This window comes from Leptinotarsa decemlineata, unplaced genomic scaffold, assembly GCF_025532065.1.
Source record: "Leptinotarsa decemlineata unplaced genomic scaffold, Ldec_3_MD MMD2_P_RNA_scaffold_9, whole genome shotgun sequence".
Classification (NCBI taxonomy): Eukaryota; Metazoa; Arthropoda; class Insecta; order Coleoptera; family Chrysomelidae; genus Leptinotarsa; species Leptinotarsa decemlineata.
The window spans coordinates 4,057,903-4,072,694 of NW_027412536.1; the positions used below are offsets into that span (position 1 = coordinate 4,057,903).

The following is a 14,792-nucleotide window of genomic DNA, read 5'->3' on the forward strand; positions in this document are numbered from 1 at the left end:
CAAAAAATCAATAAGTGTTTTTAATTCCGGCAATTCTGATTTGGTATTCTTTGCTTCCCATTCTCTTCTGGTACTATGATCTAATTTAGTTGCTATTAAATGAATTATGAGGATGTTCTAATGTTCCGTTGGCAATTCCAAGGTTTTTAACGCGCGCAAATAAGGAGATGTGCCGTCAACCAATTAACGCAAAGCTGTGGACGACTCCTTGTTTACTGTTGGAAAGTTAAATTATGCTTTTATATTATTGGATACTAACAGTTGCTTGTTTTCATACCGTTCAATCAAGCCCAATCATCCTATAGTATAATTTGCATCAGAAATTTCTAACGACTTTATAACGTTTGCAGCCTCGCCTTTCAAAGATAGTCAAATTTCTGTACTGGCCATAGGAAATTATTTTCGTGAATCACCGACTTGAATGTGTCTTTGAAAAATAATCATTCACTATAGGAGCTATCAAACGTTGGTAAATAGAGAGCAGGTAATTGAATATATATTTCAGGTACGTTTTATTGCTAGGTCAAAGCTTGAGACTGAGAAGCCGGGTCAGCAGATGATGTTTTCTTCATAATATATTCACGAGTATCACTTATTATTTGGTAATGGATATTCTCAAATTAGTTATATTCCTCATGAATAGTATTCAAAATTTCTGCATCTTCATCTGTATTCTCAAGTTCCAACTCATACTGTATATTGTAAAATTACTCCAACAACGGTTCGGTTTCACCAAGTCTTTGTTCGAGCTGAATAATGTCAGAGCTTTGTTTATCCAAACATTTTTTTGAACCCTACATTTTGTTTTATAAGAGAGAGGACATTGTTAGATCAAGATCTTCAGATGATGTGGTGCTGCAGGTTTTTCCGGGTTTTCCTGCAGCTGAAAAAGCAAATGCGCCACTGGAATCAATGAAGTCGCCCCGGAGCGCCAATTAATTTTTATTGTTGTTTTTATTTTATTTTTATCGTTGTTTTAATAAAACTTCTTAAACCTAGTTAATTGAGCTTTGATCGTGCCTCGCTTTTTCTCGAGTGCGACAGACATGATGAAAAAGAGCTAATTGCAATTTTTAGCGAAAAACGACAAAACGAAAGATAAATGAGGAACTATTTGTTAATATTATGCAAAAATTTGTAATTGAATCAAAGTTGTATCGCAATAATATGAGTATAACTTTATTAATGTTATACAAGATTTCGTATTATTGTTTTAAATCAAATGAACACTGAGAAGAAGGTGAAAATCGTTTGCTACATATTATACAAATTGTTTTCAAATACACTCAAGTATTCATCAATTTGGGATGTGATAGGAGTAAAGAATGAGAAAGGAACGAACACAACGAAAGGAACGAGCACACTTTATTGACTGCCTGTGCTGTCCGGGATTCCAATATCCGACTTCTAGTGCGGTGTGCACTTGGCTCAGCTTCCTTCTTCACGTGAAACAACTGGCGAATATTTTTATCACTTGTTTTTAATTCAAATGAACCAATTATTATTATTATTTGGTATCATGGATCGAAGGACCATGATTATTATGTGAATAATATAATCATATATCTAGTTTTTGTTTACTTAATTTCATACAAATTTTAATGAAATGTATAGATATGTTTTTAAACGAGTTTTTAAACGAAATCTGATGAATCTCAAATGTATGACACTAACATGTGGTCGGTCAGTACTTCCAGGAATTCCAGTCCACCCTAGCAGAGATATTTTCCATGGTTACCGCGCCCTATCACTCGGTGGCGTTCACGTTCAGTTTATTGCGGATCATACCTAACAGTGTAACCATTAGAAAAATAGGCAAACAATTTTGCAACAGACAGGTAATAGATTCAGACAAAAACACTATAATATTTTTGTGAGAGTTGTTCTATTTCTGAATGCAGGTTAAAATTGGTATATGGGTAAGAGCGGGAGAAATATATACAACACACAACCAGTAATATCGAGATAAGCATGTTTGAATATGAAATATAGGAAAGAAAAAATGTATATAATATTTATAAGGTTTAGAATAGATAAAGGGCATATAAACAGTCACAAATACTGTGTCATCATGAAAAAAAATTACCAAAATAAATAATTCTGCAATACTGACGCAACAAATTCAGGCAAAAACACCGTAGTATTTTTGTGAGTGTTGTTCAGATCCCTGACACTGGTTCAAATTGGAATATGAGTTTGCAATGGGGAAAAAGACACAACACACAAACAGTAATATTAAGATAAGGATGGAATATAAGATAAAAAATAAGTAAAAAGTAACAATGATAGTATCCTACTAGAGCCACCTGACGTCACAGGCAACTCCACCACCACTCTCAAGTGGACTTGCTAATAGAAGGCGATACGAGCAGGCAGTGGTCATTGAAATTTCGTACAGTACAGACGTATGCACTATCTACCTCGAGAGGTAGCGTATAATGTCACACCCACTCCACCAGCGCTGCATTGGAAGAGGCAATTTGGCATACAGACGAGCACACATTAGTAGATGAAACATTGTGGAGTGCACATATATCTTCTCATACTCAGCGACGGACGATGAAGTTGATGAATTTCTTTGCTGCTGCAACCTCCCCCACCTCTCACCTACTTGATGAGCTAACAGGAAGGACTGCTCATTAGTTGATAGATGTTTGTGGTATGCAATGCGACCACCCCTTACGTTACAGGTAAACCACACCACCACCCACAAAAGGAAGCGCTAACAGAAGGCTATACGAGCAGAAGGTGGTCGTTGGACCTACATGGAGTGCAGACGTGTGCTCTTTCTACTTCGTTAGTTAGCGTTTGATGTCACATCTATCCCATCACACCAGCATTGAATGAGACATTCAGCATAGAGAAGAGCACACATTAGTTGGCAAAACTTTGTGAAGTGCACATGTCTCTCTCTCTCTCCATACCAAGAGACGTGCGTGATTTTTTTTTGCTGCTGTTGCGATCTTCCCCGCCACACACCAACTTGAAGAGCTAACAGAAAGGACCGCTCATCAGTTGGGGATCTATGTGGTGTAGTATGTAGACGTATGTGTACTCTGTACAAACTTGAACATGAAGGACAATGTCAAACCCTGCCTTCACCGAATTCAAATATATACCCCACTTTCCTACACATACACACACAAAACCTCATGTCAGATGATGGAAATGCCCAGATTATGACGTGATTCACATCCAATAAAACTCTCGATGGAAAATTTCTATGACGTCATTCATACCTATACCTCTTCAAGGTCACCTTCATGACATCATCAGTTATTAAAATGTCATTAATACGTCAGTGGTGGGAGGAGTCCCAAAACCAGCTGTAATATCCTACTCATCTTCCAAAGAAAGGAAGGGTTGACATATATACTACTTGCCACAGAATTTTGAAATGGGCATACATTGCTCTATATTTTTAATTTATATTTCTTCGTAAATTTTCTTTTTTATTCTATATAAAACACATCAAATACTATTGTTTCATATGAAAATAATTCCAGCAATGTTATCACTTGAAATCGAAGTGATATAAACGAGGGTGTAATTTTCCGCGACAAAATTGACTTGTTATAGAACACGCTGAAACTATTGTTTAATGTCAAAATACCTCCACCAACACTAGTTTCCCAAACCTTTTTTTAATTGAAATAATACAAAGGGTTGTACGGGCTGTAATTTTCCGCAACAAAATTGGGGACCTAATACGAGTTTGTTATGAAATATAAACAATACTACTGTTTGATGTAAAAAATAAATCTAACTACGCTATTTTTCCAGATTTTATGATTTTTTTTCAATCAAAATGATGTGAAGGGTTGTAGGAAATGAAGTAATCCGCGACAAAAATCCAGGACTATATAGAAGTAACTACACCTTACGATTTGATATCCACAAAATTTATTTGAGAAATATATTTTTAATATATTTGATATATTTCTCAAATACAGTTTGTGGAGATCAAATCGTAAGGTGTAGTTTATGAAATTACTATGGATCTTCATCAAGTAACGACCGAATCAATTAGAAAAAGAATACTGAATACTATCGTTCCTTGTAAAAATATCTCCAGTCATATTTTTTCCACTCATAATAGTTCGAATCGATATGATTTAAGGTAATGAAAATGTCTAAAATTCTGTTTGGAAATATTTAAAATGTCTATTATATTATTGTTGGGTATAAGTGAAATTATTTTTTCTTTTACTGATTTTGTAGCTGGCAACGAACGCCCTAAATGACAAATTTTCATGGCCAGCCATGAAATGAATGTCCTAAAAGAGTAAATTTCATGGCTAGCCTTGAATTTCCAATATTTTATTGGTCAATGACAAATGAATAGCTGCCTTTACATTGGTAAAAACTACAGAACAATGTTCACAAGTCAATAGATAAAAAATATGAACCAACCAAAAATTTAAATAATTCAAATTAACACTTATTTAAAAACCATCTGAAATTATTCTCAAAATATTTCTCAACAATATTGATATTTATTTTGTTATCCGGGAATGCAACAACGAATTCTCATACATACCTGTGTGGCTTTATCAACTTGTAGAGCTCTTGCAAACCAATATGATCGACCAGGCCAGTTTCCTTTTAGATATATTGTGTCTAATGAGACTGATCTCCGTATTGAACCAAATAAATGTAATGGTTTTATTCTCTCTGGGGAAAAATACATTATCAATATCAAAATAATGCAAGATAATTTCTGTGAACATTTTTTCCATAAAGAATTTTTTCCTAACTTCCCGAAACTGAGATTTCTTGAAACAGTTTTATATATATACAGGGTCTTTCACGACGAGCGTTCGTTAGGAATATATGGAGAACGATTCAAAATGAAAACTTAAAATTTTGTGGTAATGGGTTTTACAAAATGGCCTTGTCAACTAAAATATTTTCAACTTCCGGTCTCTTTCCTTTATACCGGAAGTTGAGAGCAACTTCCTTATTTCAAATGGAACACCCTGTATTTTATTACATTTTTGAATTTCTCAGCACATTTTAGGTCCACTTTGTATAACAATGCCTATACCCAAATTTGTTAGTTTTTGAGATATTAATTTTTTCTGAAAAATTTGAGTTACAGCAACACTCTGAAAAAATCGTAACTCATAGACAGTAACAGTTGAAAATGTGAAAGTTCACAGAATCACACCTTAAGCATCAAGTCATGAACAGGTCCATCGAAATTTCGAAAATAATTTACAGGGTGGTCGAAATTTTCACCTAAAACATAACATCGAGAAAACTGATGAAACACGATTTTTTTTAAATGGAAACCATACACTATTCTATTATTTTTGGATACTACGAAAAAAAAAAGATATCAAATTCATGAAGAATGTCCCATACCTAAAATACACCCCTGGCAAGATATATCTGATTTTGGGAAATATTTGAAATGTAAATCATTCGAAGCAATACCAAACCAAGAAAGCTTTGAAAACAAATGAAGTTACAAAATGTCTCGTTTGGGGTATTCTAATGAAGATTTCCTGAATTTAATTATCATTTATGATGAATGCAATAAGATAATGGACAGAACTTGTCGTGTTTTTGCAGAAAAATTTTCAAATCTACACAGACCCAATAAAAATATTCCGATAAGACTTCTAAGAAACTGCCGTGATTTCGGATCTTTTTCGTCTGTCATCAATAATTAAAAACCACTCGTAAACAATGAGGACATCAAAATTGTAGTTTTGCCTACTTTACAGCCTATCCAGAAAATTCGTTGAAAGACTCAGAAAAGTCATTTAGAATTTCATGTTCGTCAATAAACCGGATTTTAATCAAACATAAGTGGCGTCCCTTCAAATATCACCAGGTTCAAAATCTGAAACCTCACGACTTACCTGCACGAGTGGAATTCTGCGAATGGTTTCTTATCAAGATACAGGAGGGCTCTGAGTTCATGAAGAACATGATATGGACAGATGAAGCCAAATTTGCCAAGAATAATCATTTTTGGGCAGCAGAAAATCCAAAGATCGTTCGCCAGCGTAACTTCCAGGATTCATGGAGTTATGTTTTTTGCTATAAAGGAAGACCGAATTTTATATTTATATCTTTATGAAGAGAATTTGAATAGCGATAGATATTCGCATATAACTAGGAATGTGGTTGGTGAATCCATACGGCATGTTTCTGAACAATACCGTTTCAAGTTATGGTATCGGATGGATGGAGCCCCTGCACATAGAACTGATACCGTTGCTGAGTTGTTGAATGGGATGTTCGAAGATCAGTGGCTTTGCTACAATGGGCCATTTAAATTTCTCCAGACATGATGCCACTGGACTTCTTCATCTGGAGATATATGATATATGATATATGTTTATACGGTGTGAGTGATAAAGAAAACGTGAAATGAAGGGTTCTGAGATCTGATTAACGGAAAAACAGATTTTAAAACAGATTCCTGACTCCATACAGAAAGCTACAAAATAGTGGTATGCAAAAAAAAATATATTCTTGTTTAGAACAAAACGGCAATGTTTCTGAACATCTGTTGAAATGAACCACAATATTATTTGAATTTAAAGAAATTAGGTCTAATTCTAAAATTAAAGTAAAATCTAACCTCAAAAAATATAAACAAAATAAAATTACTGTATTCGATATCAATAAACAAAGATATAATTCATCTCTCTATTAGTATTATATTTCAATCCATCCATTTTCATGTTGAGTTACCTTTTACTAACGACAGAGTTAATATTAGTTCATTTGTTTTCAAAGCTTTCTTGGTTTGTTATTGCTTCGAATGATTTACATTCAAATATTTCCCAAAATCGGATATATCTTGCCAGGGGTGTATTTTAGGTATAGGACATTCTTAATGAATTTGATATCTTTTTTTCGTAGTATCCAAAAATAATAAAATAGTGTATGGTTTCCATTTGACAAAATCGTGTTTCATCAGTTTTCTCGATGTTATGTTTTAGGTGGAAATTTCGACCACACTGAATTATTTTCGAAAATTCGATAGACCTGTTCATGACTTGATGCTTAAGGTGTGATTCTGTGAAATTTCACATTTTCAACTATTACTGTCTATGAGTTATGATTTTTTCGGAGTGGTGCTGTAACTGTCAAATTTTTCAGAAAACAATCAATATCTCGAAAACTAACAAATTTGGGTACAGGCATTGTTATACAAAGTGGGCCTAAAATGTGCTGAGAAATTCAAAAATGTAATAAAATACAGGGTGTTCCATTTGAAATAAGGAAGTTGCCCCCTTAACTTCCGGTATAACGGAAAGAGAACGGAAGTTGAAAGTATTTTAGTTGAAAAGGCCATTTTGTAAAACCCACGATAACAAAATTTCAATTTCAAATATATATATATATATATATATATATATATATATATATATATATATATATATATATATATATATATATATATATATATGTTAACTCGAAGATTCTCACGGATAAAAGTATGATGAGCTGTTTTCTCGGGTTTCGCTCCGTGTTCTGTGTATTTTCTCCCCATAAGGATTATTTTCACAACGTTTCGGCAAAGTACTCGTGTGGAAAGTCGATTATTCCACACGTATTATGTACATACAAAATATGGAATGAATTCGATATTTCATATGTATTATACCCCCGTATGATACATATTTTTACTGTTTTGATTCAATATGTATTTGAAGTGGTCACAATCAAATCAGTTTGGAGTATTTTTTATCAAATTAAAGTGTATTTGTAAAATTTACTTGGATTTGTATTTTTTTAGGTGACCATCAACTTCATGTTTGTTGCAATGATATTCAACTATAATGAAACAAATACTCTTTTCAACGAGGCAAATACTTTACTAAGTATAACGTTCATATGAATAAACTGCCAAATCTATCGCGGATAGCCATGAACAAAAAAGAATAGTCCAGATAGTCCAGAAAAATACAGATGCTAACAGATGCTAACAATAAAAATTATCGAAGCGTCTCTGTATGTCCGCCTTCTCTTTCGATGCATCGAATTGTTCGCTCATAAAATTCGTTTAACGTAGATCGCAACACATTAGCGGGAATATTTCTGCAATGAACTCACATTGAAGTTTCAAGCTCAACATTATTAAAGGGGCGATCTCTGTAGACTTTTTGTTTTAAGTATCCCCATAAGAAATAATCTAGGGGTGTAAGGTCTGGAGAACGAGGAGGCCATCGAGGATCGGTATTTCGTCCTAACCATTTATTAAGAAATGTCCTATTCAGCCACTGAGAAACATTTCTAGTAGAATGGGCAGGACATCCTTCATGATGGAACCACAACTTTTGCTGTTCTTCTAATATCATATCATCCAAAAACTCTCCCATTTCAGTTTCAAAAAAGTTCAAGTACCTGTCACCATTCAAATTCTCGCGAAAAAAAACGGACCTAGTAATTTATTATTTAATATACCACACCAAACGTTTGTTTTCTGATAGTATTGATTTTTGTTGTCAATAATAAAATTTGTGTTGACATCTGACCACCATCTGTAATTTTGTGATGATAGAACCCCATTTGTTGTAAAAGTAGATTCATCTCCAAACAGAATAAATACATCGATAAAAATCTCGTTGTTTTTATGTTTCACTCTGAGTCCACATGGAAAAATCATATCTCAATTCATAGTCTCTTTCTTGAAATGTACAAATGAATGTAGTTTTGTAAGCATGGTACTTATGTTTCTTGAGAATACGCTTCACAGAGGTTTTTTTATGCCGCTATAATAACTAATTTCTTGGGTGGACCTTCTAGGATTTTCTACTACTGCTTGAAGTATGTCAAGCTGGTTTTCTTCTGTGCATACAGGTTTCGTACGCTCTGTATTATGTTTATATTCTAGTGAGCCGGTCTGTTTGAAATTCTTTAAAATTCTACTTACACTTGAATAGCAAATTTTTTTGTCTGGATGCCGCTGGTTGAAAATATTTGCAGCTTCGCGCATTGTTTTATAACCATCACCACAGATTAAAACTAATTCTGCCTTTTCAGTTAACGTTAATAACACTGGGCGAGGCATTTTTAATTAAGGACAAATATGAAAACGTTTTACAGGCAAGTTTTAAGAAGCCATACTATCGAACTACAGTATTGTTTTAGGGCATATGTGTTTTTTGTTCATGGCTATCCGCGATAGATTTTGGATTGTTTTTTAATATCTGTTCTAGTTGAGGCATTGTTGTCAGAATAAAAGAAATTTTATACTTTCATTGACAGTTAATTCATATGAACATTTAGTTAGTTAAGTATTTGCCTCGTTAAAAAAAGTGTTTTTTTATTCTAGAATTCTGTTAAATATCGTTGCAACAAACATGAAGTTGACGGTCACCTAAAAAAATACAAATCCAAGTAAATTTTACAAATACACTTTAATTTGATAAATAATACTCCAAACTGATTTGATTGTGGCTACTTCAAATACATATTAAATCAAAATAGTAAAAATACGTATCATACATAATTCAAAATTTTCCAAAAGAAAAAAAATCGAATAGTAGGTCATGATTTCGTATTTGAACATAACTTTTAATTCTAAGCAACTTTTCTCTTCAACATATTTATATATATATATATATATATATATATATATATATATATATATATATATATATATATATATATATATATATATATATATATATATATATATATATATATATATATATATATATATATATATATATATATATTATATATATATATATATGTAATTGAATGATGAATTGTCATCATGTAAATTGAATTTCACTTTTTATCTTCATATAATAAATGAACTATACCTAATAAATTTGCTTTAAATGTGTTAGAAGATAATAAAGACGATATTATTATTATTATTGTTAGTATATATCAAATTGACACCCTATATGTATATATATATATATATATATATATATATATATATATATATATATATATATATATATATAGGGTGTCAATTTGAAAACTTCCCACCCTTAATATCTTCCTTCCAGTAAACAATATTTCAAGGATTATTTGAAACCCTCATGGTTCAACATCTACCCCTTAGGAGGGGTAGATGTTACTCTTAGAATTTTGAATGGGATGGCAGGTCAAGTGGCACATCATTTTCATTGGCATTCAATTCTGCTTCCAATGGTACGCTAACTTATTGTTTTTTGATGAGCATTTTCCGAAAAATAGCGTTCTAAACTAACAGAAGTAATTATTATTAAGCCTATACTGAGATGCATGGTTTGACCAGAACTGGTAAGAATATTAGGTGATACCATTCCAACCCTTGATTACGGGTAACCATCAGCTCCATTCAATTTATATCAAAAACTAGTCTAATAGTAAACTATAGATGGTAGTGAAGTTGTGATTAGTAAATGCTGAAGTTTTAATTCTCATCGCAGAAAGTGTACATATAGCCGTCTTTTTTCCTACTTCTGCTGTGAAAAGTTTCTGTTTTCAGGCAAAAAATTGGTTCGCAAATTTGAACGATGTGGTAGTATTATGCATACAGTTGTACCTGATGGGCTGTCTAGTGATTACTTTAATAAGTGTATAAAAGTGTGAAAGTGGTTTACATTCTTCAAGACAGAACTGAAATGATAATAATTTACGTGAGAAGTTAGACGCAGGAAAGACAGTTTGTCTTTTTAACGAAAAACATCCAAATTGTAATGTAATTCACCGGTATGTGCTTGATATGGTGAATAAGTTATACGAAACTGGTTCAATAACAAAAAAAAAATAACCCCATGGTACTGAATGTAGCAGCTCAAATTGAAGTTTTGGGAATATATGCTGCAGAGCCCACGAGCTCCTTACGATCAGTATCAGAACAGACAGGAACGTCACGTGAGACAGATTATTCAAGAGCTCCACGGGGATGATTATGATAGAATTTTGTAAAATCATGTCTCATCGAGTCAATACCATCCCTAATCTTCTGTTAAACATCTGTTTCAGCGATGAGTGTTCATTTTTTCTGAATGGCAATGTTGATAGACAAAATTTTCGCTATTGGAGTGACAAAAACTCACATATTTTTCGGAAAAGGCATAAACAACACCCACAAAAAGTTAATGTTTGTGCTAGTATTCTTGGAAATGCCATTATTGGTCCACTATTTCTGGAAGAAAACTTGACTGACAATCTGTATACACGAAGAACTTTGGAAAGATTTTCAAGGAACTAGGTATGAAGGTGGTTTTTAAAACAAGTCATACACTACAGAGCCTTTTGGGAAGTCAAAAAGACAAAGTCGATAATTTCGGAAAAGTCTGGAATTTACGAAATAGAATGTAATGACTACGATGCAAAATATTATGGACAGACAAAAAGATCTATTGAAGTAAGATATAAGGAACACTTAGCACACTTGAAATATGGAAGACCTGAAAAATCAGGTCATATTTTGCAACAAAACCATTCCATTCCATAGACTTCAGTTCATTAAGATCAGTTAGACAAGTTAACAACAGGCAACTAGATGCCTATGAGAGTGTAGAAATAAGTAAACATAATAATATTATGAATAACGGTGACAGACCAATACCAAATAGCATACTATATAGCTTCTTAAAATAATATTATTATATTTACTGACTATTCACCTTTCATTCCATTCACCTAACTATTACATAAGGACATATTGTAAAATTATTAGATAAGGCAATTTGTAAAATTAATTTAAGACACCTAAGGTGTGGTATGTGTGGTATACCTGTATGATACACCTGTATAGATAAATAGGGTTAGCTTTGCAAGTTTTTCCAGTTTAATCTTCCTCTTGAAGATGATCATATACATGATATAAGACATGATATACTCTGATTACTCTGATACGTTTGATTGTATGTGGTGTCCCTCAAGGGTCCGTTTTGAGACATATATGTCAATGACCCAGTCCATGATGACATCAATGAAAAATTCACATTTTTGATGACGACACCACCATTCTCTGGCATAACAATACCATCTCAAATTCATCTGACCAAATCAGCGCTGACATAAGAACGGTAAAGGAAAAGTGCGATTCCAATCTTTTATTCTTTAACATTGACAAAAAAAAAATGTGGTCTCATTCAGATGTGATATAAGGTAGGTACTCTTGGAAAATGAAAAATTTGAAAAGATGATGAATAACAAAGTCTTAGGGCTATACATTGGGAAAATGGAACACATTTTTTTTCCAATATGGTATTGTTCTTATAAAAAAGGGTCATCAGATATTTATACAAGGCTAGTTCGAGGGATTCGTGCGGTCTTTCAATTGTGGAACTAAAGATTCTAACTTTGGTATGTCTTACAATTTTGGAAACAGTGTCCCATCCATAAAAAGTATAAAAATTAAATTAATACCACTTCGACGATATGTGTTGTTCACCGAAAAAAGGTACGTAATGTACATAAACAAGTTTTCGAGAAAAACACCTTTAAAAAGTTCACAGTGTACTACAACTATGTATTTTACACACCTTCAGTGGGGTGTAAGGTCCTGATATCATTGGTCTGGATATCTGTTACGTCATTCCTTCAATCTGCAATGTTTACTCTCTTTGTGTTGTGGCGGTAGCTCCACTTATCGAGTCTATGATTGGGCTACCATGCAGCTGATTAAAGTAACCATTTCATTTCTGAGTTTTCTATTTTATCACCACAAATGTTTCCTTTCAGTTTAGTAATTTTCGTGAGAACTTCATCGTGAATTATTGATTTTCATAAATTCAGTTTAATAAAATGAACGCAAGTGACGATTTAAAAAAAAAATCTAGACGTTTTCGATGAAGATTTCGAGATGGTTAATGCGATATACCATGAGGTATTTAATGAAGATGAATCTTCTGCAAGTTCTGGTTTAAATACCACATCAGGAAATTGTGAAATGGAATATGCTGAGATTGAGGAGAATTTGAATAATAAGCAACTGAATAGTTCTTGCATCAGACTGTTTTTATATTTTCTCGACTATTTCAAAATGATTATATTGTTATACTGCTGCAATGCTTTGTCAATAAAAACACATTCTTAAGACAATAAAGTTAATTTTGAATTTATTTGAATTGTGAATTTCAGCCATGAAAAGAGCAGAAAAGTTGTTAATATCATTTTTTTGTTAGCTTTTGTTGCAATACTGATTTATTTGTTTCATAGAGACATAGTAGTTGATTAAACACAGTAATTACTTGCAAATAAAATAGACAAAGTATTAAAGACACACTAGAACTGGAATATTCAAACGAGTTACTGAAGAAAATAATGTTAAAGAAATTTAATAATGAGTAGGTATGAAATCTAAAAGTATGAGAACGCTAATTTTAAAAAAATAAGAGTTATTGAGACTGATAATGAAAATGATTTAATATATGGGTGTAAAAAATGTAATGGAATGATTAGAAACAAAAAAAATAATGGTGAAAAAGACAGGAAAAGAAATGAAAAAAATGGTAAACCAAGTTGATTCTTGACATTTTTATTGTTAGTATTTACAATCGTCTTCTGGTTGAAATTTGCCCTTCTCCTTCCTTTCCTCACCAATATTTCTTTTTCCAATTTTATTTTCTGGTATGTGATATTTTACTTATTGTTTAATTACATTTTTGTATAACATATCATTAATTTATTTCCATTTCTTATCCATTCTTAATTTTACATTCAATAATATTTTTCCTCATTTTGATATCATTTTCAGTTTTTTCCACAAATATCTGAATATTTTAGTCTCATATCACCTGCTCGACAAATGACAAATCGGTAAACGTGTAGTAATCACTCTAATAATATATTCGAGCAGGGTGGGATATCGAATCTTAAGGTAAAATTATATCAGTGAATGGCGTAGTATCTGAGTGATTGTCATTCGAAAGACAAAATGACAATTCGATTTTTCAGATCACTCAAATGCACATCATTTGATTCTCAAGGTAATTTAATTATGCCCATCACTATATAGAATGAGAAAATGATTACTGTAAATGAATTATTTGATCATGATTCAATTTAGTACGATTCAAAATTTATTCATTTTCACTGTGGTAAAAGGATCTCAAATAAAATCAAACTCCTACTTATATACAATTTTCCTCATTGAAATTAGGAATTATTATTAATCTAATCTGATGTGGAATGTTTCGTTAGCTAATAGTCAATTTGAATTTGAAAAAATTATCACATATTTCTCTATTATGATTACCACCTAATACTTACAACTGGCGCATGAATTAAATTCTTCAAGTGTCTTTACCTTTGTATGAAGAAGATCCAGGACTTCTTTGGCCAGATGGGTCACTTCTATTCCTCCAAGAATATATAGATGAAAATGTTGCCGTACTAGCGCTAGACTCGCAACCACTATTGCCCTGCTTCATCAGAGAGGCTAACGGAATTGTTGCTTTCATCGGCCCGTGTTTCGCCAGATTACAGGATGATTTTAATATCCTAGAGTGGAAACACTTATCATGTCCTGACATGTTATAAAAAGTATTTGACAAAAACTTGCAATTTTTTACACATTCACTGTGTTTGAACATCTGCTTATACAGCGGTCACTTCATATGAAATAATTTTTCATTATTTGCAAGGGTTAATGGCTTTTCTAGGTTCATTATTTGGACCTTTGAAAATCAAAAATAAGCACAATTCTTTTTGTCTACAATGTTAGTGCTTGCGCAAGGCACGAGGGTTCATTCAGTAGGAGACCTATAATTTCCAAGTGTTAATTTCATGGAAATAATTAACAAAAAACATAATCTTTTTTGATGGGAACTTTGTAAGTCAAACTCAGCTGATTACATTTAGGGTTT

The 14,792-nt window shown here is 32.4% G+C and overlaps 1 protein-coding gene across 6 annotated transcripts in view; it reads right to left on the reverse strand.

The window, feature by feature from the left end:
• LOC111503796 (protein FAM117B) overlaps window positions 1–14,792 on the reverse strand; it is a 53,565-nt gene extending 38,773 nt beyond the window's left edge. For 2 of the 6 annotated variants that reach the window (XM_074170468.1, XM_074170463.1), the window contains exons 1-2: window positions 14,234–14,790; window positions 4,541–4,674 (exon numbers count right to left, since the gene is read on the reverse strand). In XM_074170468.1, coding sequence (XP_074026569.1) covers window positions 4,541–4,674; window positions 14,234–14,519 — 420 coding nt within the window. In that variant the 5' untranslated portion in view covers window positions 14,520–14,790. Of the gene's footprint in view, window positions 1–4,540; window positions 4,675–14,233 lie in introns of all 6 variants that reach the window. The other 4 variants (XM_074170467.1, XM_074170465.1, XM_074170466.1 and 1 more) reach the window with 4 other exon arrangements.